We start from the raw sequence: 25,207 nt of genomic DNA on the forward strand, positions 1-25,207 counted from the left end.
TTTAATTGTATGGAATTTTTTGTTTTTTATTTATGAGCTATGAAATAAACCAATTCTATTGATATTGCTTTTGGTTTGTGGGGGTCCCAAAGGTGAAATTGCTAGATGGGTCGCCAAGAGCGGCTGGATCTTCCGTTGGTGGAGGTGGATTTCTGAATTGATCAGCAGATATTCTCGTGAATAAAATTCCAACGCCTTCTATTAGAGCCAACAGAACTCCACCTATTATAGCACTTCCGGCCATAGCAGGAACACCTGAAAATAATTCCAAATTATATTTCAACTAAAACTCTCATCTCTTAAGCCTACAATTTATGGATTTTTAAAACAGATTTTTAAAAATATATATCACTTCTGTGCGTTGCTAGTACATCAATATTTCTTCACATTCAAATCGGAAAAGTCGTACCATTTCTTGCAGCTAATATTCCTCCTGTTGCAGCTCCGCTTATTATCGAGTTCCATGGATCTTCCTTTTTTCGAAAGTGAACGAGTGTGCAATCAATAGTACTAAACATACCACCCCAAACGGCGAAATTTCCAGCTATAACGGGCGAGCGGGTTTTGATGGCAGTCATACTTCCGATCTGAAATACAAATTTTATGTAAATATCAAACAAACTTTTATTTTAAAGAAGAACTTAAAGATCTTTAATTACACTACTCGACAAAATCAAACTTTTTTTTCCTCAAGGAATCAAACCGACTCTTTCTAGTAGATATCGGGAATTACATTTTTTAATGAATCATGGTTGTTTTTCTATGGCATAACTTTTTTTTTAAGAATTTTTAAAGTCTGGTATTTTTTTAACGGTTTTTTTCAGAGTTGGTGGTTTGTTTTTTCACATAACTTAAGTATCTTACATCTAGTTGTAATGAATTTGTTTATCAGAAAAGCTGATTGATGCAGCTAAGTATGTCGGTTTATAACGGAAAAATACGTGTTTTTTTAAGTTTTTTGGATTGATTAGCATTTTTAGCTCAACCGTCTCTCCATAGATTTTGATGAGAAATACCTTAAAAAATACAGCACAAAAAATCTAAATTTTTGCATATCAAAGCTTAATACATATTTCCCAGACGGTAATCTAAAACCACAAAGTTGAATTTTTGGCTGCAACAATCAGCTTTTCAGATAAACAAAGTTCTTTACAACCAGATTTAGAATACTTAAGTTATGCGAAATAACAAACCACTACCTCTGAAAAAAGCTTTTAACAAACAAAATAACATATTTTAAAATTTCTTTAAAAAAAGGTCTACCAATTAAAAGGAAAAATTGTCACCAAAGATTTTTAAGCCCCATATCTTTTATCAAAAGTGGGTTTGGTTCCTTAAGGAAATATGGTGTTGGTTAGTGTAATCCGAAGAATTTCGTCATATGTACATGTATTTTAATAATGTACCGGTCACCGGGCCAGGCCGGTGCAGGTCTACAAACTGGTACTCGTGTTTGTTTATAATGCAATGTTTTGATTTCCAAACGTTTACTTATACATTTCTACATATGTATTACATCCTACATATGTACGACTAAACACATCCTTTATTCCATTGCAATCTTTGAGTACTGGGTTGATATATTTACTAAATAGATATTTGTAGTATATAATTATTTTTCCTCCATCACTATATCCATGCATATGTATATGCATGCATATGTTTAATCAGAAACAAGAACAAACACGTGGGCTGTTTAATTACGAATAATTATGTAATTGAGGAAAAAAGAATTACTTTACACAAAACATTAAATTGATCAAATATACATACTAACGGGCTTATCTGCATTTCTACCAATAATTGCATATGTTCAATTACATGTGCATGCGCCATACATATACATATGAGAGTTTAGGCACATGTACATGCATATGCACTTACGAATTTAAAGATAGAAATTATAAGAAAAATAATAGCTATCGGTATTACATAAATATGAATACCAATAAGGGAAGAATTTACGTCTTGCTTTACCCACATGCATACTACTCTATTTTCAACTTACCAATCTTCTACTCATACCAGAAGGGGCATTACGAAAGCCCTTAATAGCCTGAAAAACTCCACCTCCTATACATCCCATGGCGAAAGCACCTCCACAATCATCCACAATTCTATATGGACATGGTTCTCGAGCATATTCTTCCATTTCTTGATCAATATTTTTAGAATTTTTGGCTCTCAGGACACTATAAATTATACACTAAAAATATTCTGTCAAAAAATCGATAGCACTGGCTCAGGGAAATAATCGATAACGGCATCGGTAATATCGATGATTGACATATTGGATGACCAGCGATTGTTTGGGTTTGTGGTTCCCACAAAACAAATACGAAAGTGGTTTTCGCGGCGACCGATGGTAGATGCAATTTAATAATGCGAATTTCGGGCAAGTCTGGTCCCTGGAAACTCCATAAAGTTACTATAATTTAACAAAAATTCGACCCATGCACACTGGAATTTATTTTAATTAATATGTTATAAAAACTTTGTGGATTAGGTTTTCTCAAGAGATAACAGTGGTAGGAAAATAGAATAGATTTTGTTTTGACATCAAAGCTAATGAAATTATATACCAATATTGTTTTTAATTAAATTAAAATAAAATAATAATTAAAAAAACCAATATTGTAATTATTAAATTAATTTAGATTAAAATTTTGATACAGACTTATGTTTTTTGACATTTCAATTTTTAGACTTGGTTGATCTTGTCAGAGGAATGCCCATATATGTTATGCAATTCAATTTTAAAATTGTGATTAGCAACCGGTATTAAATCGTCGGTAGCTTGCGATTTGCAAAAGCCCGAGGACGCACATAAGCGACAGTCAATTTGACAAGTTCAGCGTTAAAATAGCGTTGATTTTGGATCGGTGGATAATGGAGTACGGAATGGATTTTGTACACCCTTAAACCAGACCAACTGTTCATAATGATATGTATCGGAAATATATCGGTAAAGACGCATCTAATCGTTAGTTTATGCACATCACAGGGTGCCCTTGGACCCTTGAGAACTTGAGAAACTTGTGGACTGGTGGCCTGTGGTAAGATAGCTGTTTAATTTGAAAGACTGAGATGTTGGTATGGACTTTACCGGTTGTTACATGACTCTGCTTTCAGATCTTTATTTAGCTAAGTGCAATGTCATCGGACCATAAGCATATGTGTCAGCTAGACCGCAGAAGAACCAGAAGATCGCATCTTCTGTAAACCAGTTTCAGGAACACCAAAAGTTCTAATATTAACAGCCTTTAATGCCATTTATGCATATATTAATGCCCTTATCGCAGGGATATATCTAGTAGAATTAAATAACGTACATATGTTTTTTTCTATCGTTCCAAATCTATGGTAATTTTGAACTACCTACAATATTATATTTTGTTATCACTATCGTATGTTTGCTGCAAATGCATCCCTGTGTTTAAGCAGAAAGAGCTCTTAATGTGAATGTTTCTTTATAAATAAAGCAGTAGCCATTTTAAGAGTAAAATGTTCTATGAACACATTATATTGGCCAAGAAAGGTCCGCTGGCCAAGATTTGGTTAGCAGCTCATTGGGACAAAAAAATTACAAAAGCCCATGTGTTTGAAACTAATATAGAAAAATCTGTAGAAGGCATTTTACAGCCAAAAGTAAAATTGGCGTTGAGGACATCAGGGCATTTGTTGCTGGGTGTTGTGCGCATTTATTCAAGAAAAGCAAAATACTTGTTGGCTGATTGCAATGAAGCATTTGTTAAAATTAAGGTAAAGTATTTGAAATATAATTTTACTTATTGAAATGTATTTATATATTTTCAATTTTGGTACGCCTAGATGGCATTTAGACCTGGTATGGTTGATTTACCAGAAGGCCACAGAGAAGCAAATGTTAACGCCATAACTTTGCCTGAAGTGTTTCACGATTTTGATACTGCCTTGCCCGAGTTGAATGACATAGACATTGAAGCTCAATTCTCCATAAATCAGTCTAGAGCTGACGAGATAACAATGAGGGAGGATTACGGCAGCCTGTCAATCTCACTGCACGACGATGGATTTGGTGATATAGGATTCGAAGCTGAAACGCCTGAAATTATGCGAGGATCATTGTCAACAAATATTAATGTAAGTGGAACATCCTTTCAGAGTTAGGTATTCCTTAAAAAATATTCTGTAGAAACTCTTAATTATACCCGGTACTTGAAGAGTAAATAGGGGTATAACCCCCTAAACCCACCCCGTCCAGCAGCTTTTGTTGTTTTTTTCACATTCTCTCATTCACACTATGATTCTGCAGTGTGCGGCCTCTGCCTCTGCCGTGACTCAACTTTAAATAATGTGCATTTTTGTTCTGCCATGGTTCGGAGAATATCGCAGGGACGTTTGTGAGATAGATAGTGTCCTATTTTGGCAAACATCAGCTGCGCAGCGTCTTGGCATGGAATCCACTGCGTCCAGGCATAGCTTTTAGGGAGCTTTGGACCAGGAATCTTAACTTTTTTCTCAAAGTGATCCTACAGTGGTTTTTCTTGGACGCAGACCTTTGCTTTCGTGCTTGGGATATGTACCGGTTGAAAGACCCATTCTAGTGGCATTTCATATTCTGCCAACGGTAGCATTACAGTCTTCATGATATCCACGCACACGTGCTGATCCTTGATGGTTTTTATTCAATATTTTGAACCTACTCCATAGTAAGAGAAGCAGGCCCATACCATTAAATTAAACCTTTTATTTTTAATGGTTTTCTTTGGTGCACTGGTGTTAATTGGACGTCTTAAGTATGATCGATATCCATTTTCAGTAAAAAAAACACTTTTTACTCATCTGAAATTAAAATTTGCCATCATTATAGGGATGCCCATTTGGCATGCTCCCTTGCAAACATCATGAGCTTAGTAATATGTCTGGCATTTAAAAGTTCGTTGTTTTTTAGCAGCAGGCGTTTGGCTATGTTGGCTAAGATGTATCAGAACTTTCTAGCCCGTTGCTTTTATTTTAAGCTCTTTTTTAATCTCGATAGCAGGCTTGAAAGGAACCTTCTTGCTTTCACGAATCAGTCTTTTGACCCTAGAAGCGGTCATAGATCGTTTTCATCAACGTGTTTCACACTTTTCTTCATAGTTTAAGGCGTTTTCAATCATTTTATTGAAACTTCCTACCAATTGACCAAATTCTCTGTAGGTTTTTACGTCAAGTATCAATTTTTTTTGCTAAGGTCGCGCTTCGCATTTCAGAGCTTTCCACGTCTTATTGTAATGATTATTATTAGCTTTTATGATAGAAACAATGAAATATTAGTCAAAACGAATAATACTAATAAATACGTAGTTTAAATAAAGTCAATTCCGCGAAATTACAGAGATTCACTTAAAATAGTGCTAATGGTGCTATTATTTTTTTCGCCATATTTGTGGTATATTTTCTTAAAGTTAAAAAATATATATAAAGACTGAAATTTGAAGAAAGGCAACACCTTTTTTGTTAATGAGGAATACTTAACTACATGAAAAAACTAAAAAAAAAAAATTAAAAGTCGCAACAGTAATTGATTTTTGTGTTGCCTAGAATAAAATGTGTTGTGGTGGTGCTATTATTTTTTTTTGCAACTGTATGTACCTATGTATTTATCCTCGTAATTTTTTCGAATTTTACATTTTACCCTTTTTCTGCATAAGTTATCTACACCTAAATCTGCATAAATATCACTTCTGACACCAGCAAAAAATAAGCTAAGCTGCCGGAAGGGGTGGCGGCTAGCCACTGCAAATAGATTTCGTCATCTGCCTATAATAAACCAATCTGATCCATATTCGGTAATTTTATAGATATGGATATCCTTTACGGAACTTTACTTTTCTCTTATCTTTAATATTGTGGCTGTGGTAGATTTTCGTCCTTTGTGGGGGTGAAAGGAGCAGGTCGATATTTTAAAATACACTTGTAAGAGTGTGATATCTCATAAGTCCTCGCCTTAGCCCTTAGATTGATGCTATTGATGCTGATCAAGAAAATATATAAAATGTGGGGTCGGAAACGTTTCCTTCTGTGCGTTACATACATCCACTTTCGTTTACTCTTTACTGTTTACTGTTTACTCACCGAGTCCCGGGTATAAAAACTCGATGTCGCTCTGATCAAAATACTTTTGTCTTCGCTTGTGATATCCGTTTCGGGTTTTTAGCGTCGCGTAGACACGATCGTGCCTCACAATATAAAGTTAACCAATGCGCATTTGATCAAGCACTCACAGAAAATGTGTATTTAGAATCTACATTGTAGATGAATAGAACCGAACAAGTGTCTGTTTTTAGTGTTTTTAGTTTTCCAGCTTACATAAATATGTACATACATATGTACGTATGCATGTTTTGCGAAACACATATTTTCATTGAATAGTATATTTCCTTCCCGATGAAATAAGATATCTGTGATAATAATACCGTTTATATCCGTTAAAATATAAACTGCATTGTACTACAATATATGTTAAAATTGCTTTTAAGTGTGTACATTTTTTTTATTAATCAGGGTTGAGCTTAACCACTACCAAGGGATTAGCGTGTGGAGAGAAACTTTTTTCATCTAAAATAGAATGGTCGGGAGAGGTAGACTAGTATTAGAGATTTAAGTGATAATATTCAGATTTTTAGGTTAATATTAAGTTCTGTATTTAAAATTAGTTTTGTTTTGCTTTGAGCAAGGATCATAGACATTTTATATATTTTGTTAACGAGAACAAACATTTTTATATACACGGGCAATTCTCTGACGTCGAACAGGGCATTCCGTATACATTGTAAGCGGTAGAACGGTCGCGGATTTACCAATTCAAAGTCGGATTTCAGCGAAAGTTGATGTACAGCTTTGTACGCGAGAGTTCAATGAAGCTAATAAAGAAGGAAGCTTGCGGTTCGGCCTAGTGTGGCTGTGAGAGCACCTAGGCTTTATCTAGGACTAACGACGATCAGCATCAACAGCCGAGTCGATATAGCCATGTCTGTCTGTCCGTGCGTCCGTCCGTTTTGTTGAGCGCCTGCATCTCAGAGACTATAAAAGCTAGAGCCGCCTAATTTTGCCTCCAGACTTCTGTGATGTCCCACTGATACAAGTGTAGCCCCGCCTCCTTCCGCCTCTACAAAAAGCGAAAATGCTGTATCCACAAATTTGTAGATAAAGATCAATCTAAAATGGCCATATCTATCAGATCACTGAATTCGGATTCAATTGGATAATTATTATAGCCAGAATGAAGAATTAATTTGCAGTAGCTATCCCCATCCTGACCAGCATTTTTTTTGTTTTGCACATTCTCTCATTTTACACTCTGATTCTTGCAGTGTGTGGCTCTAGGCTAGGGGTTTAGCTAAAAGAGTGTGTTGGCGTGAGAAGTGATGTAGATGACAGGTAGATGACAGATGTTACAAAAAATTTGAAAAAAACCGCGAAGGTACAGATGTACTACTAAGTACCGGTTGTATAAGTGACGCGTAAGAAGCGTCTAATTAAAGCGTTTGTCTGGACGTTGAAATGCAATGACTGCACCATCAACCGACCGAGGGGCGCTGCCGCATGACGCGCGGCGCGATTAACCGAACCGGTCGCGAGCATGCAGGAAATATATATGTTAGGCTAATATTCGAGGAAAATAAACTAGAGCAAGTGTAGCTAAGCAAGCAAAACTATCAAAGTCAGAAACAAGACAAAGCTAAAATGAAACTAACTACGGGAGAGGTAGGCTAGTATAAGAGATTTAAGAAGAGGAAGGGAGTTAGTTGAGGATATAATGCGATAGAGTGAATTATAATCCGAGCATAAGACCCTAAAGGGTTCGTTCAAGGCATAATTCGATCTGCACAGTGGAAGGAACAAAGGAATATAGTTTCTAGTGGGTCTAATGGGAATCGTAAAGTTTACGCGGCTCAACAAGTCAGGGCTGTATACATCCCCCTTGATCAAGTTGTGCATAAAAATTACACCAAGCATTTTTTTTACGACTAACTAAGGATGAAAGATTTATTAAAAGAAGTCTACTACGGTAGGATGGCAGTCTCACAGTTGCATCCCAGTTGAGGCCCCGTAGGGCAAATAATAAAAAGTTTTTCTGTACTGATTCAATACGGTCCCGATGTATGTTGTACTGAGGGCACCATACACATGAGCCGTATTCTAAAATCGGACGAACAAGCGAGATATAGAGAGCCTTCGTTATATAGGGGTCATCAAGTTCCTTTGACCACCTCTTTATAAATCCAAGCACACCCATGGCTTTATTTACCATGGTAGAAATGTGTTCAGAAAACTTTAACTTGGGATCGAGTTTAACACCTAGATCATAAACCAATGTAATTCTCTCAAAAGAGCTACCGCAGAGGGTGTAAGGAGCCAGGAAGGGGCTGGAGCGATAAAAAGTCATTAAATTGCACTTCGAGGCACTAAGTTGTAACATATTTGCACAGCACCATGACTGAAAGCTATTGTGAGTTTAAGAGAGAGTTTAATTGAGTTAAATCCCTAAACTTTGCGACAACAGAATTTTAAGAATAGCCTTGATTTACACAACTACCCTGAGATACACTACATATGTACATAATATACTATAATTAACATGGAATAATGATTAAAATGTCTCCTTTTTAGGATAAGCTTTTCGATAGTGATGTCTTAGCCGATATAGAGTCAGATGATCCTAATGCAAGAGGAGCCCATGCAGAAATATCCGGAGATCGACTTGATGGCGATGGCTTTGGGGACTCGTTTGGCCGTAAGTCCTTAAAAATCATACTATGATATGTATACCTATATAAATGAATGTTTTCACAATCACGCACGGGGTGTCTGTGAAATGCCTATGGAAGGAACGAAAAAAAAACCGCGAAATGTTTTTGCGTTATTCTCTCTCTCTCTCTTTGCATTTGAGAATTATCTGAACGCTCAGACAAGACATAAATTACACATCAAAGTAGCATAGCACAGGTTTGATATTTTGTTCTTTAAAATTCCCAATGGAAATGTTCGTCAAACTTAAGTCTGTAACAATTCAGCCGAAGAATGTTTAGTATGTTTTAGTTAATAGTCAGAACATACTCTCTTTACTTTATTTTATTTAGAACCAGAACTGTTTGAGGATGACCTATTTGGAGAGCCTACACAACCAGCTGAGCAAACCAAACCTGAAGACACTGCCGTAAACATGGCCGATGATTCAGATGATGATGGAATTGACAACTTCAACAATCTTCCTTCTCCGAGCTCAGTTGCTGACGACAATGGCGGTATGAATAATTACAACTATCATTGTTATTGAGCTTTCAAAAATTATTTTATCATTTGAAGATAATCACGTAAATGAAGAGGCTAACGTGTCTGAGAGTGCGGCATTAAATGACTTGACTCTTGTTCCAAATGAGGATGAAGGCTTTGCATTGGCACCCATTGATGCAACTGTTTATAAGGGCGTGACAAAGGCCAAGCGCAAGAGAAAACTTATTATAGACGAAATAAAAAATATTTCAGGAGAAGAGATGAAGGCTCAATTAGCCGATACATCTGATATATTGACCACCCTCGATCTTGCTCCACCAACAAAAAGGTATTAACTAAAATTGTACTCGTGTTGAAGGCTTAAAACTTATTATATTTTTTTAGACTTATGTATTGGAAAGAAACAGGCGGTGTTGAGAAGCTGTTCTCGTTGCCATCAAGATCTATACCTGCCCGTGCTCTGTTGAATAATTACAATCGGCAATTATTGTCACATTCAACGTCACTAGAAGACTTCACAAGTGTAGCTCCTATGGACATCCTTGCGTTGGAGTTCTATGCGCATGAAAACGACACATCGCTGATTATTATAAATAAAAAAGGGCGAAAGAGAAAGAATGAGTTTTCTTCACTTCAATCATCTGACCATATTGCAGATACACTTACCCAAAGCTTAGAAGCCCCCGAAGCTATGAGAGACCACCAAAAACAATTGGGAATATCTGCTGTGTCGCTAGACATAGCCACAAAAGAGCAAGAAAGCCATGCAGGTCAAAGTGAATCAGCCCTGTTTGACAATATGAGAAGTCCAGCATTGTTATCTCTGAACGACATGGAACCGTTCTCATCAATAAACGAGTTGCCATTAACCCCAAGAAACACAAGTCATGACATGGGGGATGATTTCAACCACGGGGACTCTACACCAGCTGGCTTGGATCATGGAGACATGACTCCACTGCACCCTAGTATGGAGGAAATTGACAATATTCCGAATCTTCCAACTGATAAAATAAGCTCGCTAATAAATGAAGCCGAAACAGGACCCCTTACTGATGAAACCTGCTTTCAAAAGCCAAGCGATATCTCATCAGATTGGAACAACTACGATTTTCCGCCTTCTGTGGATCAGGTACGTCGCACTTAAATATTTTTTTATATTTAAATCATCATATACACTTATATTTTTATTTACAGAACCATGGTGAAGAACAGATGGAGAATGAAACAGATGAACAATTTGAGGAACGTGTATTAAATAAGAGAGCAGCCCAACTTTTTATTGACGTTAGATCGCAGTTCAATAATAAAGATAATTTGGCGCTTTCTCATCTAACTGTAGGGAACTCAAGAAAGCAGGTAGTGTATATGCATATTTTAACTTCAAAATTATCTACATTTTTTGTGAAGGCCTTTTTATACCCGGTACTATACTGGGTAAAAGCAGATGCGTGGCAACAGTAATGGCTCACAACGTTCACCTAGTTTTTATACCCGGTACTCGAAGAGTAAATAGGGTATATTGTATTTGTGCACAAAGTGGATGTATGTAACGCAGAGAAGGAAACGTTTCCGACCAAACAAAGTATTTATATTCTTGATCAGCATCAATAGCCGAATCGATTGAGCCATGTCTGTCTGTCCGTCCGTCTGGATGAGCGCCTGGATCTCAGAGACTATAAAAGCTAGAGCCACCAAATTTTGCATCCAGACTCTTGTTTGCTCACACTGTTACAAGTGTATTTTAAAAATGAGCCCCGCCCCGCAAAAGGGCGAAAACCTCCCACAGCTACAATTTTGAAGAAAGCTAAAAACGCCATTCCGTAGGGAAGGACCATATCTATCAGATCACCAAATTATAGCCAGAATGAAGAAATTAATTTCCAGTGGCTAAACCCACCCCGTCCCGCAGCTTATATTTTTTTTTTCACAATCTCTCATTCACACTCTGCTTCTGCAGTGTGCGGCCTCTGCAGTGACTGTGCAGTGTGTGGCTCTAGGGGAGGGTGGCAAGCTAAAGGAGATGTTGGCGTGAAAAGTGTTGTAGATGTAGATGACAGATGAAGAAAAATGTAAAATTTGACAAAAAAACCCCTAAGGTGCAGATGTATAACTGAGTACCGGGTATAAAAGTTGTGACGCGTAAGATGCGTCTCACACGTCCCTTCTCGTTTTTAAATGATTATCGGTGCTTATATAACGGATTTAATTTTTAAGGAAATTTTATTTTATTTTTCTTCCAGGCCGCTCAAAAGTTTTATTCCCTGCTTGTATTGAAGAAATTTAGGGTTCTACATATTACCCAATCCGCTCCTTATGCAGATATCGCCATTACAAGAGGACCAACATTCGAAAATCCAAAAATGTAATAGAATTAATGTAAGAATAAAAATAGTATAAGTATATTTGTTACCGTATTTCTTGGTTCCACATATATTTTAATCACCTATAATTTATTTTGAATAGTAAATAAATCTGAATTAATAAACTCGTCTGTGCTGTTTTTGTTTTCTTCGTCTAATACCATTTCATTATTTTTACTGATTTTGCTATTTGTTATTTGCCACGCTAATTGTGATAGTCAATTAAAGTCAATGTGCATATCCTTGAGGCCTGCATTAAGAATGTGTTGTCTGGAAAATATATAATGTATTTTTTTGTTTACACTTTTTAAACAACTGATCTATATACATAATCCGAATATTTCCAAATATATCTGCCAAGGAATAGGCTTTATAATTTCGCTCGTTCAAGGACTTCGTCTTTTAGGCTCGTAGTCAAATTTTCTAATTTGAATTAAATAGGTCATTAGGGGGAAGGAAGTATGTTCTATCTCTATGACCCACCAATTTAACTACTCAACAACTTTTTTCGCTTCGAACCTAACAAAGTTGGTGGGCAATAAAAATGCTTAACGACATTTTTGTTCAATGGAAGAAAATCTTATAAATGTACACTGAAACCAGTGTATTTAAAAAATTATCCCCTACCCTTCCTACACCACAAAGGGCGAAAATCTCCCACAGCCACAATTTAGAAAATAAAATAAAACTTACGAGAAGGGACGTGTGAAACGCTTAAATATTTTCTTCATTTGTCATCTACATCTACAACACTTCTCACGCCAACACGCTCCTTTAGGTGGAGTAGGCGTCTCACACGTCCCTTCTTGTTTTTACACGTTGTTTTCAAAACTAGCTTTTGAGAACAAATTTCGAAAAAAAATTTCAACAGAAAAAAAACAATTCTCTAAATAATTCTGTCCATCAGAATGGTTGGTTTGTTTCAAAACGTAATAATCTATAGATATTTTTCTCATCTTTCGCCTTTTTTATGGCCTAAAGATCGTTGAAAAGGTCGGTGGTCTTTTCTTTTCACTTCGGCCGCTTTTTTGTCTGCATTTTATAGTTTATTTTCGTTCTGTTGAAGGATCGGGTCGAACAACCAGCGGCAGGTTGATAATTTGCAATGAATAAATTAGTTGTGGTAGTGGCTGCCCTTGATAGCAACGCCAATAAATATCCAAGCTGATAACTGACCCAGCTTGCTGGGTCGAGCAAGCATCTCCAATGAAGAAGATCCAGCAGCTAAACCTCAACCACACCTCAGGGTCTTCTGAGCAGGGCGGTAGCTTTTGCATTTCTCAGCGTGCCATTCAGACCTAGGGAGTCTGGCTTCATTCTGGATGCACACAAAACACCCATGCACTCAACCCACATAATCCTAGCGGTTTGAGTTTCGACTTTTCCTAAGGTTTTAAAGAGAAAATTGCGCACAAAAATCATAATTTTTGCGTTTCAGAGCTTAATATTTCCCATTATATTTAAGCTAAGACCAGAAAGTGTTTAAGTATTCTTTAAAGGTGCATTCATGAGCTTCGTAGAATGACAACCAGATGTAGGATACTTAAGTTATGTGAAAAAATAGAAGAGAGACCACTAATAAATACCAGATTTTAAAAACCATTTCTAAGCCCCATATCTTTCAGAAAAAGTTAGTCTGGAGCGACCAAATCGTGTCGAGGAGTGTCATACGAAATATATAATCTACAAATTACATTTATTTATAATTCTCCTGTGTGTATTCAAGAAATATTCGTTTTCTAATGGTATCATATAACGCGTTTGCCAAATCGTTGGCATACTTACCTAAGTTACGATAGTTTTAATATTGCACGGTTTTTTGTAAAATACTATTTCTTTTATGTAAATAACCGATGCTGACACACATATGGGCAATTGCCTTCAGGCGTTTCGTAAAAATACAAAAATGTTGAAACAAAATATTTTTTATTATACCTGGTACTCGAAGAGTAAATAGGGTATATTGTATTTGAGCATTTAAGTTGAAGGAAGCAGAAGGAAACGTTTCTGACCCCATAAAGTATATTTATTCTTAAATAGCACCAATAGCCGAGTCGATATAGCCATGTCTGCCTGTCCTTGGGATCAGATTAGATCATTATATATTATATATAGAATGACATTATAGCCAGAATGACATTCATATTAATTTGCAGGGGCCAGCCCCTACCCCATCGAGCTTTTTATACCCGGTATTCGAGGAGTAAATAGGGTATATTGTATTTGTGCACAAAGTCCCATAAAGTATATATATTTTTTATCAGCATCAATAGCCGAGTCGATTGCGCCAAGTCTGTCTGTCCGTCGTCTGTCCATCCTGATGAGTGCCTAGTACTCAGAGACTATAAGAGCTAGAGCCACCAAATTTTGCATCCATACTTCTGTATGCTCACACTGTTACAAGTGTATTTCAAAAATGAGCCCCGCCCCCTTCCGCCCCGCAAAAGGGCGAAAACCTCCCAAACCCATTTTAAGATAAAAGAAAACTAACGAGAAGGGACGTGTGAGACGCTTCTTACGCGTCCCAACTTTTATAACCGGCACTCAGTACAACATCTGCACCTTAGCGGTGTTTTGTCAAATTTAACATTTTTTCTTCATCTGTCATTTACATCTACAACATTTCTCACACCAACACGCTTCTTTTGCCGCGAGTCTGCAGTGTGTGGGTCTAGGGAAGGGCGGCGAGCTAAAGGAGCGTGTTGGTGTGAGAAGTGTTGTAGATGTAGATGACAGATCAAGAAAAAATGTAAAATTTGACAAATAACCGCTAAGTTGCAGATGTAGTCCTGAGTTCCGGGTATAAAAGTTGTGACGCGTAAGAAGCGTCTCACAGCGTCCCTTCTCGTTTTTTTCGAATTTTACATTTGACATTTTAAATTTGTTCTACACCTGTCATTTACATCTACATAGCTTCTCACGCCAACACGCTAGTTTCGCTCGCCCTCCTCCCCTAGTGCCGCACACTTCAGATCCACGTCAGAGGCAGAGGCAGCGTCCTGCGGCAACTGCAGAAGCAGAGTGTGAATGAGAGAATGTGAAAAAAACAACAAAAGCTGAGGGACAGGTTGGGTTTAGCCACTGGACAATTGAATTTTTAATTTCTTCAATGCTGATTTAAAAAAAATTTGGCAAGAAATCTCTTTCTTCTTAGAGAAAATGGTAAAAGAAAAAGTCTACATAAAGAACAACAAATAAAATAATTTTAAAAAAATTAAATAATACAATGATATATAAATATGTTTATCAAAGTATTCCGGTATTTTAACTAACGTTCAATAAATTTAGAAAATAATATCGGAACATAAATATTCGGAAACCTGTTTTTATTGACTTTTCATGATTTTCGACCTGGTGGAGTTGTTGGCGGAACTGAACATATGCTTTACTAGTAATTTATAATGACTGGCACAAGCAACACACATCAGTATTAACCATTTTCATTATTTTGTTCCTTAAAAGTATTGAATTTCTTCATTCTTCCATATACGGTTTCGAATTTTATATTCGCTTTTCGCGATTAGTTCACCAATCATCGTTGGTCACTTGTGAGAATTGTTTGCTACTGGATGTATAAAATTGTGAATACCACATTCGAAATTGTTTTATAGAAGAGTCTTCCTTAGCCAGTATCGGATTTCGGCGAAAAACTTTATGATTCCACATATTGATATCTCGTTCAAACTAAAATATCAATAATGTGTAAAAAAATATGATTGAATCTCAAATACTTGCCATTACACTTTCTCCATAAATTAAAACTTTTAATAGAGGGCCTAGCCAACGCGGTCCATAGAATCGATGAACCACTTTTTGAAGCAAAGGCTCAATCGGTGTTATCGTTTGCAAAACTTGGATTTGTCCAAAAGTCGATGAATTCATTTTTAGGTAAACGAATGACGGTCCGATCTAAATTGATATACATATTTTTAATTCTTCAATGCTTTTAAAACGATACTAACCTGTTTCACGGACACATTCATAAGAAAACAATGAACCTTTCTAATTATTTGTAAGGAGTGAGTGAGAGTTATTTCAGCAACGTGCTTCTCTTCTCCTGTACCCGGTAACCATCTGAAAAACGAACAGGAAACCATAAATCTTCTCATCTTACACAAATGTTATTTAAGACATTCTTACAATTTTCGTAAAGCAACAAGAAACGAGTAATGAAAAATAAAGAGTAACGAAAACTAAGTAACGCAGTCGGCGCTAGTCGGCTAGAAATTCATCTCAAAGGACTAGGCGGAAACTAGTGTAAATAACATCCGTCTGCAAGTTAACTTGGTAACCTTCAATGATAAAGAAGGTAAACTCCAAAAGATTAGTGGTTTTTGACCGTCGCCTGATAAATGCGTGCTGAGCTTGAGATATGTGATTTGTAGAGAAGTTGCAATTTCCCAAACATTTTAAACTGCGTCAGATAATTTATATAGAAGCTGTAAAACTGTGAGTGGAACACACGAACCAGTGTGTCATGGGTAGGGTGAACCGTCAAACCCCAGTTTTTTCAAAACTCGAAAAACCTATTAAAAACGAGTAGGATCGTTTGAGATGTAACATCTTTTATACCCGTTACTCAGTTATTATTTCTTTATCTTAGTGTTTTTATATCCGGTACTTGAAGAGTAAATATTGTATTTGTGCCCAAAGTGGATGTATGTAACGCACAGAAGGAAACGTTTTCGACCCCATACAGTATAAATATTCTTGATCAGCATCAATAGCGGAGTCGATATAGCCATGTCTGTCTGTCCTTCCGTCCGTCTGCCCGTCTTGTTTGTCGGCTAGTTCTCAGAGAGCCACCCCCCCTTCACTTGCTCGACCGGAAAATAAAGCCGATATGGTGCTAGTGTGCTGTTGCTGGTGTCGAAATCATGACCCGAAAATATCTGTAATAACATGACCCCTTTACCTTGCATTCCATTTATGACATCCGAACTGGCCCAGAAGACTTTTACTAGGCGCTAAGCTACCAGCAAGAAAACTTTCGCTGTGAATAGCGCTGAAGTGCGCCATATCAGCGCCGTTTTCTGGGATCTCCTGAATGTGACAATTGATGTAAAATTCATTTCGCCCGTGGTAAGAGATATTTTTCTCTTGAATTTCCATAGTCACAGGAAGCTCCCAAGGATCCGTAGATTCAGCATGGTACCAAATAAATATAAAGTCATTCACTTCCTGCGAAATCCATTTCTTAACATTGGTACCACGAGGAACTGTAAATCTTAAAATTATTCATATTACAAATTTAAATAAATATTAAAATACTTACTTGAAGTGCTGTATGGAATATTATTGCAGCTCCCATCTTCGCCCCGAAAACTCCATTGGTGAAATGGGCATTCAATGTTATCACCAACAACTCGTCCACCAACGCCTAAGTTAGCTCCTAAGTGGGGACAATATGCATCCAAAACAAACACTTTATGCTTTTGTGTTCGATAGACAACAAGTTTCTCTCCCAAGCATGCTACAAACTTTGCTTCCCCAGGTCGAACTTTCGATGATTCTAGAATAGCATACCAACCGTTTGGAAATGGTGGCGGCATTTCATTTGAACTGTTTTTTTTTGCTTTTCGTATGCGGTTTATTGCATCGCGCTTATTATTATTACGACAGAAATCTTCTCTTTTCGACACTTTGGAGTAACTTACATCGTCCAAATACTAAAACGGAAACAAAATATAAGCGAATTTGGTTAACAATTTTCAGGGATTTAGTTTAAAACTGAAATATCACTCAGCTTCGTATGATGTACTGCTACAAAATATATTGTATAATATCGTAATACGTATGTAAATATGGTAAATTGTATAGATTGCGACTTACTTTGTCTACGCAGTATACATTTCGCAAAGTTATTCGCTCTTATTTCATTCACAATACATACATGTCTTAGATTAAGACGGTTACGCCTATGCGTATTTATTTTCGCTCAACAATAGGTTTTTGAATTTAAAAATTTTGGTTGTTTTTAAATAAAACGAGGAGGAACGTTGTGAGATGCTCTGGAAAGCGACACAATTTGTATACCCGGTCCTCAGTCAGTATTTGTATATATCTATTATACATTGTATGTACGTATGTAAAATTATGACTTTTTCGAATCTTACATGTTACATTTTTTCTACATCTTTCACTCATTTTAGCAGGGACCCCAAATAATGATTATTATTCTTTTTATACCCGGTACTCAAAGAGTAAATAGGGTATATTGTATTTGTGCGAATAACGGTTGTATGTAACGCACAGGAGGAAGCGTTTCCGACCCCATAAAGTATATATATTCTTGATCAGCATCAATAGCCGAGTCGATAGAGCCATGTATGTCTGGCCGTCTGTCCGTCTTGTTTGTCGGCTAGTTCTCAGAGACTATAAGAGCTAGAGCCACCAAATTTTGGCTCCGGACTGCTGTATGCTCACACTGAAACCAGTGTATTTCAAAAAATGAGCCACGCCCTCTTCCGCCCCCGCAAAAGGGCGAAAACCCCCCAAATCTACAGTTTTGAAGATACAAGAAAACTAAAAACGCCATTCCGTAGGAAATGGCCATATCTATCAGATCACCAATCGGGATCCGATCCGATCGGATCATTATTATAGCCACAATGGAGAAATTAATTTCCAGTGGCTAAACCCACCCTGCAGAGTGAGCTAAGCCTAATTGAAGACTGGTTCCTTCGATGGAAAATTAGAATTAACTCCCTGAAATCCGTCCAAATAACGTTCTCATTAAGACCAGGTAACTGCCCAAATGTTACACTTAACGGCTCACCAATTCCACAAAGTACCTGTGTGAAGTATCTCGGCTTGCATCTCGACCGCAGATTAACATGGAAAAACCACATTAAAGCTAAAAAATGTCTAAAATGTCCTAAAAATGTCCTGGTTGATAAGTCGAAAATCAGAAACCACTTTGGAAAACAAAATTCGCCTCTACAAATCCATACTGAAGCCTGTTTGGACCTACGCTATACAGCCTAGGGGAACTGCTAGCAACTCAAATATTGAGATACTTCAGCGTTACCAATCAAAAACTTTGCGACACATTGTCAATGCTCCGTTTTACGTATCGAATGCAAACATCCACAAAGATCTGAATATTCCAACACTTAAAGAAGAAATAAAGAAAACTAGTAAGAAATACATCGACAGACTTAGTCTATAGCCTTAAGTCTATTAGACAATAGCCTAACAGTAAGAAGACTGAAAATATACCACATTCTCGATATCCCTGATAGATAAATCCAACAAACTGAAAATATGTTATATATAATAGCAGGGCTATTAATAGGGTTAAGTGAATATTAAATATACAAAAATAAATATAAAAGTTGTGACGCGTAAGAAGCGTTTCTCTTACGCGTCACAACTTTTATATTTATTTTTGTATATTTAATATTCAATTAACAGAAATAGCAGTTTTCCAATGACGTCTTATTTATTTTTCGGTAAAAAAATCAAACTCAAAGTTAAATAATTAAAGTATTATGAGAATTATTATTATTATTAGAGGCACCAAATTTTTGCATCCAGATGGCTGTATGCTCAATTTGTAACAAGTGTTTCAAAATTTCGCCCCGCCCCCTTCCGACCACGCATAGGGCGAAAATCTGCTGTATCCACAATATGAGAAATCTAAAGCTGCCATTCCGTAGGGAGTAACCATATCTTTGAGATCACCGAAATGGAATTTAATTGGATCATTATTACAGCCACTGCATTGGCAGTGACTAAACCCACCCGGCCAACACTTTTTGTTATTTTTGGACCTTTTCTCATTCTACACTCTGCTTCTTTCAGTGTGCGGCTCTAGGGGAGGGAGAGAGAAGTGATTTAGATGTAGATGACATATGCAGAAAGAATGTAAAAAATGTTAAAATAAAAAAAAAAACCCACTAAGGTCCGGATGTCCTAATGAGTAAAGGGTATACAAGCTTTAACGCGAGCTTTGTTGCTCTTATTAAAAAAAATGTGTGGTTCCGACTTTGGGTTGGGTTACGGGCAATTATAAGCTCTTTAAATAATTTCTCTAAATTTGTACATATTTCTATGAGAAAAATCAAATCGCTGGCAAAGCTCATGGAGGTACTGCTGACCAAGCGTTGCATTGGGAATAATCTGTTGCCATTATTTGCTACAACTTATCCGATTGATGCCTGGCCACATTTGTATGTGCAAATAATAATAATAAACTTCCCAATGGTAGTCGTCTTCCTAGGCTTCCAAGCCGCGAACAAATTAAATATTGCTTCCGATTAACACACAAGAAAGACAACGAAAATCCATCAACTGAAAGAAAAGTCTATCGGCGAAGTTCCTTTCGTCCCCCTCCTGCACCATCACAAAAGAAATCAAATTTCAATTCTATTCAAAAAGAAAAAAAAAATGAACATTTAAATTTTAATAACATATTAATGTTCGGAATTATTTATTTTTATCTAATTTCATTTGATTTTTATTTGTTGCGTCATTTGTTCTCCTTCATTTGGTCCTTCATTCAGGACCGGACACGGCAGGCAGCACCTCTACCCCCTAGGCCATGTCCGGTGGCGATGAAACGTTGTCAAAATGCTCACTTGAACTGCCTCCTCTAAGACTACTACGTTTTTCGAAACTTCAAACTTGAAATTGAGGATGTTCACAATTCGAATCGAAGTTTGGGCTCATGGTGGGACCAATGTGCGATCCATCTTATTCGTTGGAGTAATTTGATGAAAATTTGATGCTTAGTCTCTCCACCGAGCCATGAGCCAGGCTCTGAGTGAAATAACGCAAAAGGAAGGCTGGGGCGAGAGACACCCATTTGTTTTACAGCTAAAACCAACGTCTGGTTGGTGGATCAATGCTGCTGACTAAAATCGTTATAATTCCTGTCTACGAAACATCCTTAGAGCAATCTGTTAACAAATGTTTCCAGGCTAGAAACTCGTAAGAAAGGCAATTATGTCCCTATTATGCATTACAACAGTATGAATATGCTTGAAAGATAAAAAATTGATTGGCCCGTGGGACATTAAACAGGGAGGAACAAGCATCATGGCATGGGCATACTAGATCAAATCAGTAAGGGATCAAGTTTTTGGGTCTTCCAACCTTAACCTCAACATTTTCAACATTTATACATATTTTGTATAGCCGGTACTCGAAGAGTAAATAGGGTACCCCATAAAGTACATATTCTTGATTAGCATCATTAGCCGAGTCGATAGAGCCATGTCTGTCTGTCCGTCTTGTTTGTCGGCTAGTTATCAGAGACTATATTAGCTAGATCCACCAAATTTTGCATCCAGACTACTGATATGCTCACACTGAAACCAGTGTATTTCAAAAATGAGCCCCGCCCCCTTCCGCACATGCAAAGGGGCGAAAACCTCCCAAACCTACTATTTTGAACATAAAAGAAAACGCCATTCCGTAGGGAATGACCATATCTATCAGATCACCAATCATTGGGATCCGATTGGATCATTATTATAGTCAGAATGAAGAAATTAATTTCCAGTGGCTAAACCCACCCTGTCCCGCAGCTTTTGTTGTTCTTTTCGCACTCTCTTATTCACACTCTGCTTCTGCTTCACTCGGCCTCTGCCGTCCCTCTGCCTCTGCCGACTTTTAACCCATCCCGTCCCGCAGCTTTTTTTTTTTTTTTTTGTGCGGGCGCTGCTTCTGCCGCGATTCTGCAGTGTGTGGGTCTAGGGAAGGGCGGCGAGCTAAAGGAGCGTGTTGGTGTGAGAAGTGTTGTAGATGTAGATGACAGATGAAGAGGAAATGTAAAATTAGTGACTCCTAAGAAGCGTCTCACACGTCCCTTCTCGTTTTTTTCAAAAGTGAGAAGTGATGAAGTTGTGACTGACATACGTAGAAAAAATGTAAAATGTAAAACGTAAAATTTGAAATAAAACCACTAAGGTACAGCTGTACAACTTAGTACCTTGTATAATAGTTGTGACGCGTAAAAAAGTCTCGCACGTCCCTTCTTGTTGTAAATGTTTAATAGGATTTCTTTTCCCGATCGTAATGTTCCGTGCGACACTCTGAGAAACTTTCACATTTATAAATTTAAAAGAAAGTGAAAATCATATTTATCAGAAATTCATATTACATGTATTGCATAAACTTTCGCTGAAATTGGAGTTTGAATTGGTCGCCGCAAAAACCACTTTTGCATTTTTTCCCAACCATTTCGCTTGGGTTTTTCAGACATCTCGAAAATTAATGGTTGCCCAAAATCGACCATAGCACCAGTTGTAGAGGTCGTCAAAAAGTGTTTCATAATGGCAAAATAATTTTAAAAATCCGACTGCCTTTTCGATGTTAGAGAACTGCCCATGTACATATGTATGTATTGTTCATCCGCACGGACGGGCGGGCTGACGTACAGTTATGAAGTATCAAGACAACTTTTCCAGTCGTTTCTATAATGTAACCCGGTAATTACTGGGTATTATAGTGTCTGCCTCGATACAAACTTTTCGACTTGTTTTGCTTTAACATGCACGAGTTTTTAATAATTTAATGTGAAAAATAAAATTACTTACCTTTATCCACACAAAAGGTACACAAAACAACCAATAAATCCATAGTGTTACTAATACAACTATGCACACATATAGAATAGTTTTCGGGTCCAAAAATTTCACAAGATTTGTTATATGTGCTTTTATAAACATAGAAGACACTGATAACTGGTCCATTGCTTTCTAGAAATATAAGATACTATTCACATTATTCAAAAAGAGCTATTTAAATCAGTTAATTCTTAAATGATAAAATGGCTATTCAATCTTTCGTGATACGACTTAAGCTTAGAAAAACTATTGCAGCCTCCTATTTTATACCACTCAAATGTCTTTGATGGTATCTGTATGTCGAATAAATTTGAGTCTTTATTTGCAACTCTAATTCAAAAGATTCATAGAGGTACATATATTTCGAAAGAACTACAAGTCGTCTTCACAATACGAGTGCCTTTCCGGTGCTTCTGGGCTCATTCAAATTCAGCTGTGGGGATACTTGATAAATCAAAGTGCCTACATAAGACAGCATGACTTTTAATCTATAAAAAAATGTGCATATATGTATGTACATACATACACTATAATAATTTTAATCTTATTGAAGACTTTGGAACCAAGTATCCTTCTACCCATTTTTTTTTTGACGCTTAAAGGGATGACACATTTAAAAATTTAAAATATGGTAATTCATAAATTAGGATACATATATCTGCATCTACCTGGATGTATATTTAATCCGATAGAGAATAACACACACTTCATGATGTGAAAAAAATTGTTTACAAACTTATCAATAACACAATATACCCATGTGCTCTACAAATATAAGGTAGACATACAAACTGTAACAAAATCCAATGAGGAATCTAACTGCGACAATTCGAATTTAATATACCCTTAGGTTAAAACGTCCATTACTAAGTAGAGCATGTAAGGACCCTGACCATCAAAAATAAAATTTACCAATCGAAAAATTCGTCTAATCGTAAAGTAAAATAAAAATAGGGTGTCGACGTGGCGATTTCCGCCTTGTAAAGGCGGGCGGCCAAATAATCCCCCCCTACCCAAGAGTAGACCGGTAACATAAAACCTCAAAAATAAAGAAATAAATAAAAAAATAGGGTGTCAAACGGTTGTTATGGCAACTCGTTTGAACGAGTACTGGGCAATGAATTTCCGAAAAATGTAGAGTTCGTCGTCTCTGTATGAAAAGACATTTTTTAATGCATCTAAATCAGGGCTCGGCACGGCCCTATCCAAAGGGTATAGGACAAGTCGCTGCTACTGCGCTGCCGCTCACGTACACGCGTATTACACTGATTCGTACCAATATCAATATAGTGAAATGTTCCGTTTTGCGTGCGTCTGCACACACAAACGCGAAAACGGCTCGTTAATTGTATGGGTGCCGAGCACAGATCTAAATGTTATCTCAGCTCAGCCGAGGAAAGTGCAGATTCAAGGGGAGAAATAAAAAATTATGTTTTGTATAAATTATCGAGTTACTCAGGTCAAAACTTGCACACCAAAAAACAATATACAAACATTTTTATGAATTGTCTTCTTGTTTTGATTTTGAAAACAGAAAGAAATATGTAAAAATCATGTTTTCAGGAATGTACTAGACTATATACTGCGCTGTATAGATGTACATATGTATAGAAACATGTGACCAATTCCAATTATTATTAATGACTAATTTCTTAAAAATGACTTCCCCATCTACTTTTAACAAAAAAAAGATAATGCAGGGCCTTCTAGAATAATTAGCAGTGAGGTAGCGCTAATCAACACAAGTCAGCGTCGAACCAAGCACAAAAATCATAATTTTTGAATTTAATTGAATTGAATTTGAATTGGAAATCTTAATTTTCCTAGACGATAAGCTAAAACCACAAAGTGTTTGGGTACACTTTATAGATGCATTCATTTGTTTTAAAGAATGACTAAGTTCATTACAACCAGATGTAAGATACTTGAGATGTGTGAAAAAAAGAAGCACTTTCTCTATAAAAAACCTTTAAAAGAAATACCAAATTTAAAAAATTCTTTAAAAAAGATCTGCATAGATAAAAAACGGGAATTGCCGTGTGAGACGTTTCTTCCGCGTCACAACTTTGGTCTGGATCGCGGTCTCGATCGAAGAGGCAAAATCATGTCGAGTGGTGTAATCGAAGCAGGTTTCATGAATGTATTGAACAGTGTCTATGTTGTACCTGAAACTGAAGAAACAATATCTAGAAATTGAAAATATTATTTTGTTGCTTACTGAAAATGGCTGTACGGTGATCAGTTTGGAAAAGATACGAAATTATGTCCCGAAACAGCAAGTCCAAGGTCGCCCTAAGAAGCTATTTAAAAGCTTCACTTTTGAATTTGTCTGGTATTGCCTATTTTTAAAGGACAAAGTGATTTATTGACTAAATTGGTTAAGTTTGCATTATGCGTTTAGATGTTATGAGCGACGAAAGTCAGTGATTATGAGTATGTACTCACTCTTGCTCCCCACTTTAATTCTAGTATAAGGATCCACTTTGTAAAAAAAACGACAAGGGAAGACTTTTATACCCGGCACTCAGTACTACATCTGCACCTTACCGATGTTTTGTGAAATTTTAAAATTTTTTCTTCATCTGTCATTTACATCTACAACACTTCTCACACCAACACGCTCCTTTAGCTCGCCGCCCTTCCCTAGACCCACACACTGCAGACTCGCGGCAGAGGCAGAGGCAGCGCCCGCACACAAAAAAAAAACAAATTTAAGCTGCTGGACGGGGTGGGTTAAAAGTCGGCAGAGGCAGAGGCCGAGTGAAGCAGAAGCAGAATGTGAATGAGAGAATGTGAAAAGAACAACAAAAGCTGCGGTACAGGCTCATTGTGGCTATAATAATGATCCACTCGGATCCAATTTGGTGATCTGATAGATATCGCCATTCCCTACGGAATGGCGTTTTTAGTTTTCTTTTATCTTCAAAATTGAATTTGGGAGGCTTTCGTTCTTTTGCGGGGGCGGAAGGTGGCATGGCTCATTTTTGAAATACACTTGTAACAGTGTGA

At 36.9% G+C, this 25,207-nt stretch overlaps 3 protein-coding genes across 3 annotated transcripts; 1 reads left to right on the top strand and 2 right to left on the bottom strand.

The window, feature by feature from the left end:
* Positions 1 to 5: 5 nt before the first annotated feature.
* Positions 6 to 2,201, bottom strand: LOC117590157 (mitochondrial import inner membrane translocase subunit Tim17-A). The gene is made up of 3 exons (XM_034282543.1): positions 2,009 to 2,201; positions 410 to 587; positions 6 to 255 (listed from the first exon to the last, which is right to left on the bottom strand). Exons 1-3 carry the CDS (start codon positions 2,150 to 2,152, stop codon positions 56 to 58), a joined length of 522 nt encoding a protein of 173 aa, XP_034138434.1. The 5' UTR covers positions 2,153 to 2,201; the 3' UTR covers positions 6 to 55.
* Positions 2,202 to 3,426: 1,225 nt separating this feature from the next.
* On the top strand, positions 3,427 to 11,752 carry LOC117590145 (double-strand-break repair protein rad21-like protein 1). The gene is made up of 8 exons (XM_034282520.1): positions 3,427 to 3,762; positions 3,832 to 4,122; positions 8,638 to 8,761; positions 9,108 to 9,272; positions 9,334 to 9,589; positions 9,646 to 10,393; positions 10,459 to 10,620; positions 11,505 to 11,752. Exons 1-8 carry the CDS (start codon positions 3,505 to 3,507, stop codon positions 11,628 to 11,630), a joined length of 2,130 nt encoding a protein of 709 aa, XP_034138411.1. The 5' UTR covers positions 3,427 to 3,504; the 3' UTR covers positions 11,631 to 11,752.
* Positions 11,753 to 14,929: 3,177 nt separating this feature from the next.
* LOC117590026 (cholesterol 7-desaturase) lies at positions 14,930 to 22,356 on the bottom strand. Its single transcript, XM_034282322.1, has 6 exons — positions 22,169 to 22,356; positions 16,900 to 17,293; positions 16,540 to 16,843; positions 15,587 to 15,698; positions 15,360 to 15,533; positions 14,930 to 15,308 (listed from the first exon to the last, which is right to left on the bottom strand). The coding sequence occupies exons 1-6, from the start codon at positions 22,322 to 22,324 to the stop codon at positions 15,150 to 15,152; spliced, it is 1,299 nt and encodes a 432-aa protein (XP_034138213.1). The 5' UTR covers positions 22,325 to 22,356; the 3' UTR covers positions 14,930 to 15,149.
* Positions 22,357 to 25,207: the final 2,851 nt, after the last annotated feature.

The sequence above is a fragment of the Drosophila guanche genome, unplaced genomic scaffold (assembly GCF_900245975.1).
Source record: "Drosophila guanche unplaced genomic scaffold, DGUA_6, whole genome shotgun sequence".
Classification (NCBI taxonomy): Eukaryota; Metazoa; Arthropoda; class Insecta; order Diptera; family Drosophilidae; genus Drosophila; species Drosophila guanche.

Excerpts from the sequence above, each read along its gene's own strand:
- LOC117590026 (XM_034282322.1), bottom strand. The coding sequence starts at position 22,324 with ATGGACCAGTTATCAGTGTCTTCTATGTTTATAAAAGCACATATAACA. Across the intron at positions 16,844-16,899 it reads TATTCCATACAGCACTTCAA|TTCCTCGTGGTACCAATGTT; the intron begins GTAAGTATTTTA and ends TAAGATTTACAG. Across the intron at positions 15,699-16,539 it reads TGTCATAAATGGAATGCAAG|ATGGTTACCGGGTACAGGAG; the intron begins GTAAAGGGGTCA and ends TTCGTTTTTCAG.
- LOC117590157 (XM_034282543.1), bottom strand. The coding sequence starts at position 2,152 with ATGGAAGAATATGCTCGAGAACCATGTCCATATAGAATTGTGGATGAT. Across the intron at positions 588-2,008 it reads CTGGTATGAGTAGAAGATTG|ATCGGAAGTATGACTGCCAT; the intron begins GTAAGTTGAAAA and ends TTTGTATTTCAG. Across the intron at positions 256-409 it reads AATATTAGCTGCAAGAAATG|GTGTTCCTGCTATGGCCGGA; the intron begins GTACGACTTTTC and ends AATTATTTTCAG.
- LOC117590145 (XM_034282520.1), top strand. The coding sequence starts at position 3,505 with ATGTTCTATGAACACATTATATTGGCCAAGAAAGGTCCGCTGGCCAAG. Across the intron at positions 4,123-8,637 it reads CATTGTCAACAAATATTAAT|GATAAGCTTTTCGATAGTGA; the intron begins GTAAGTGGAACA and ends TCTCCTTTTTAG. Across the intron at positions 8,762-9,107 it reads CTTTGGGGACTCGTTTGGCC|AACCAGAACTGTTTGAGGAT; the intron begins GTAAGTCCTTAA and ends TATTTTATTTAG.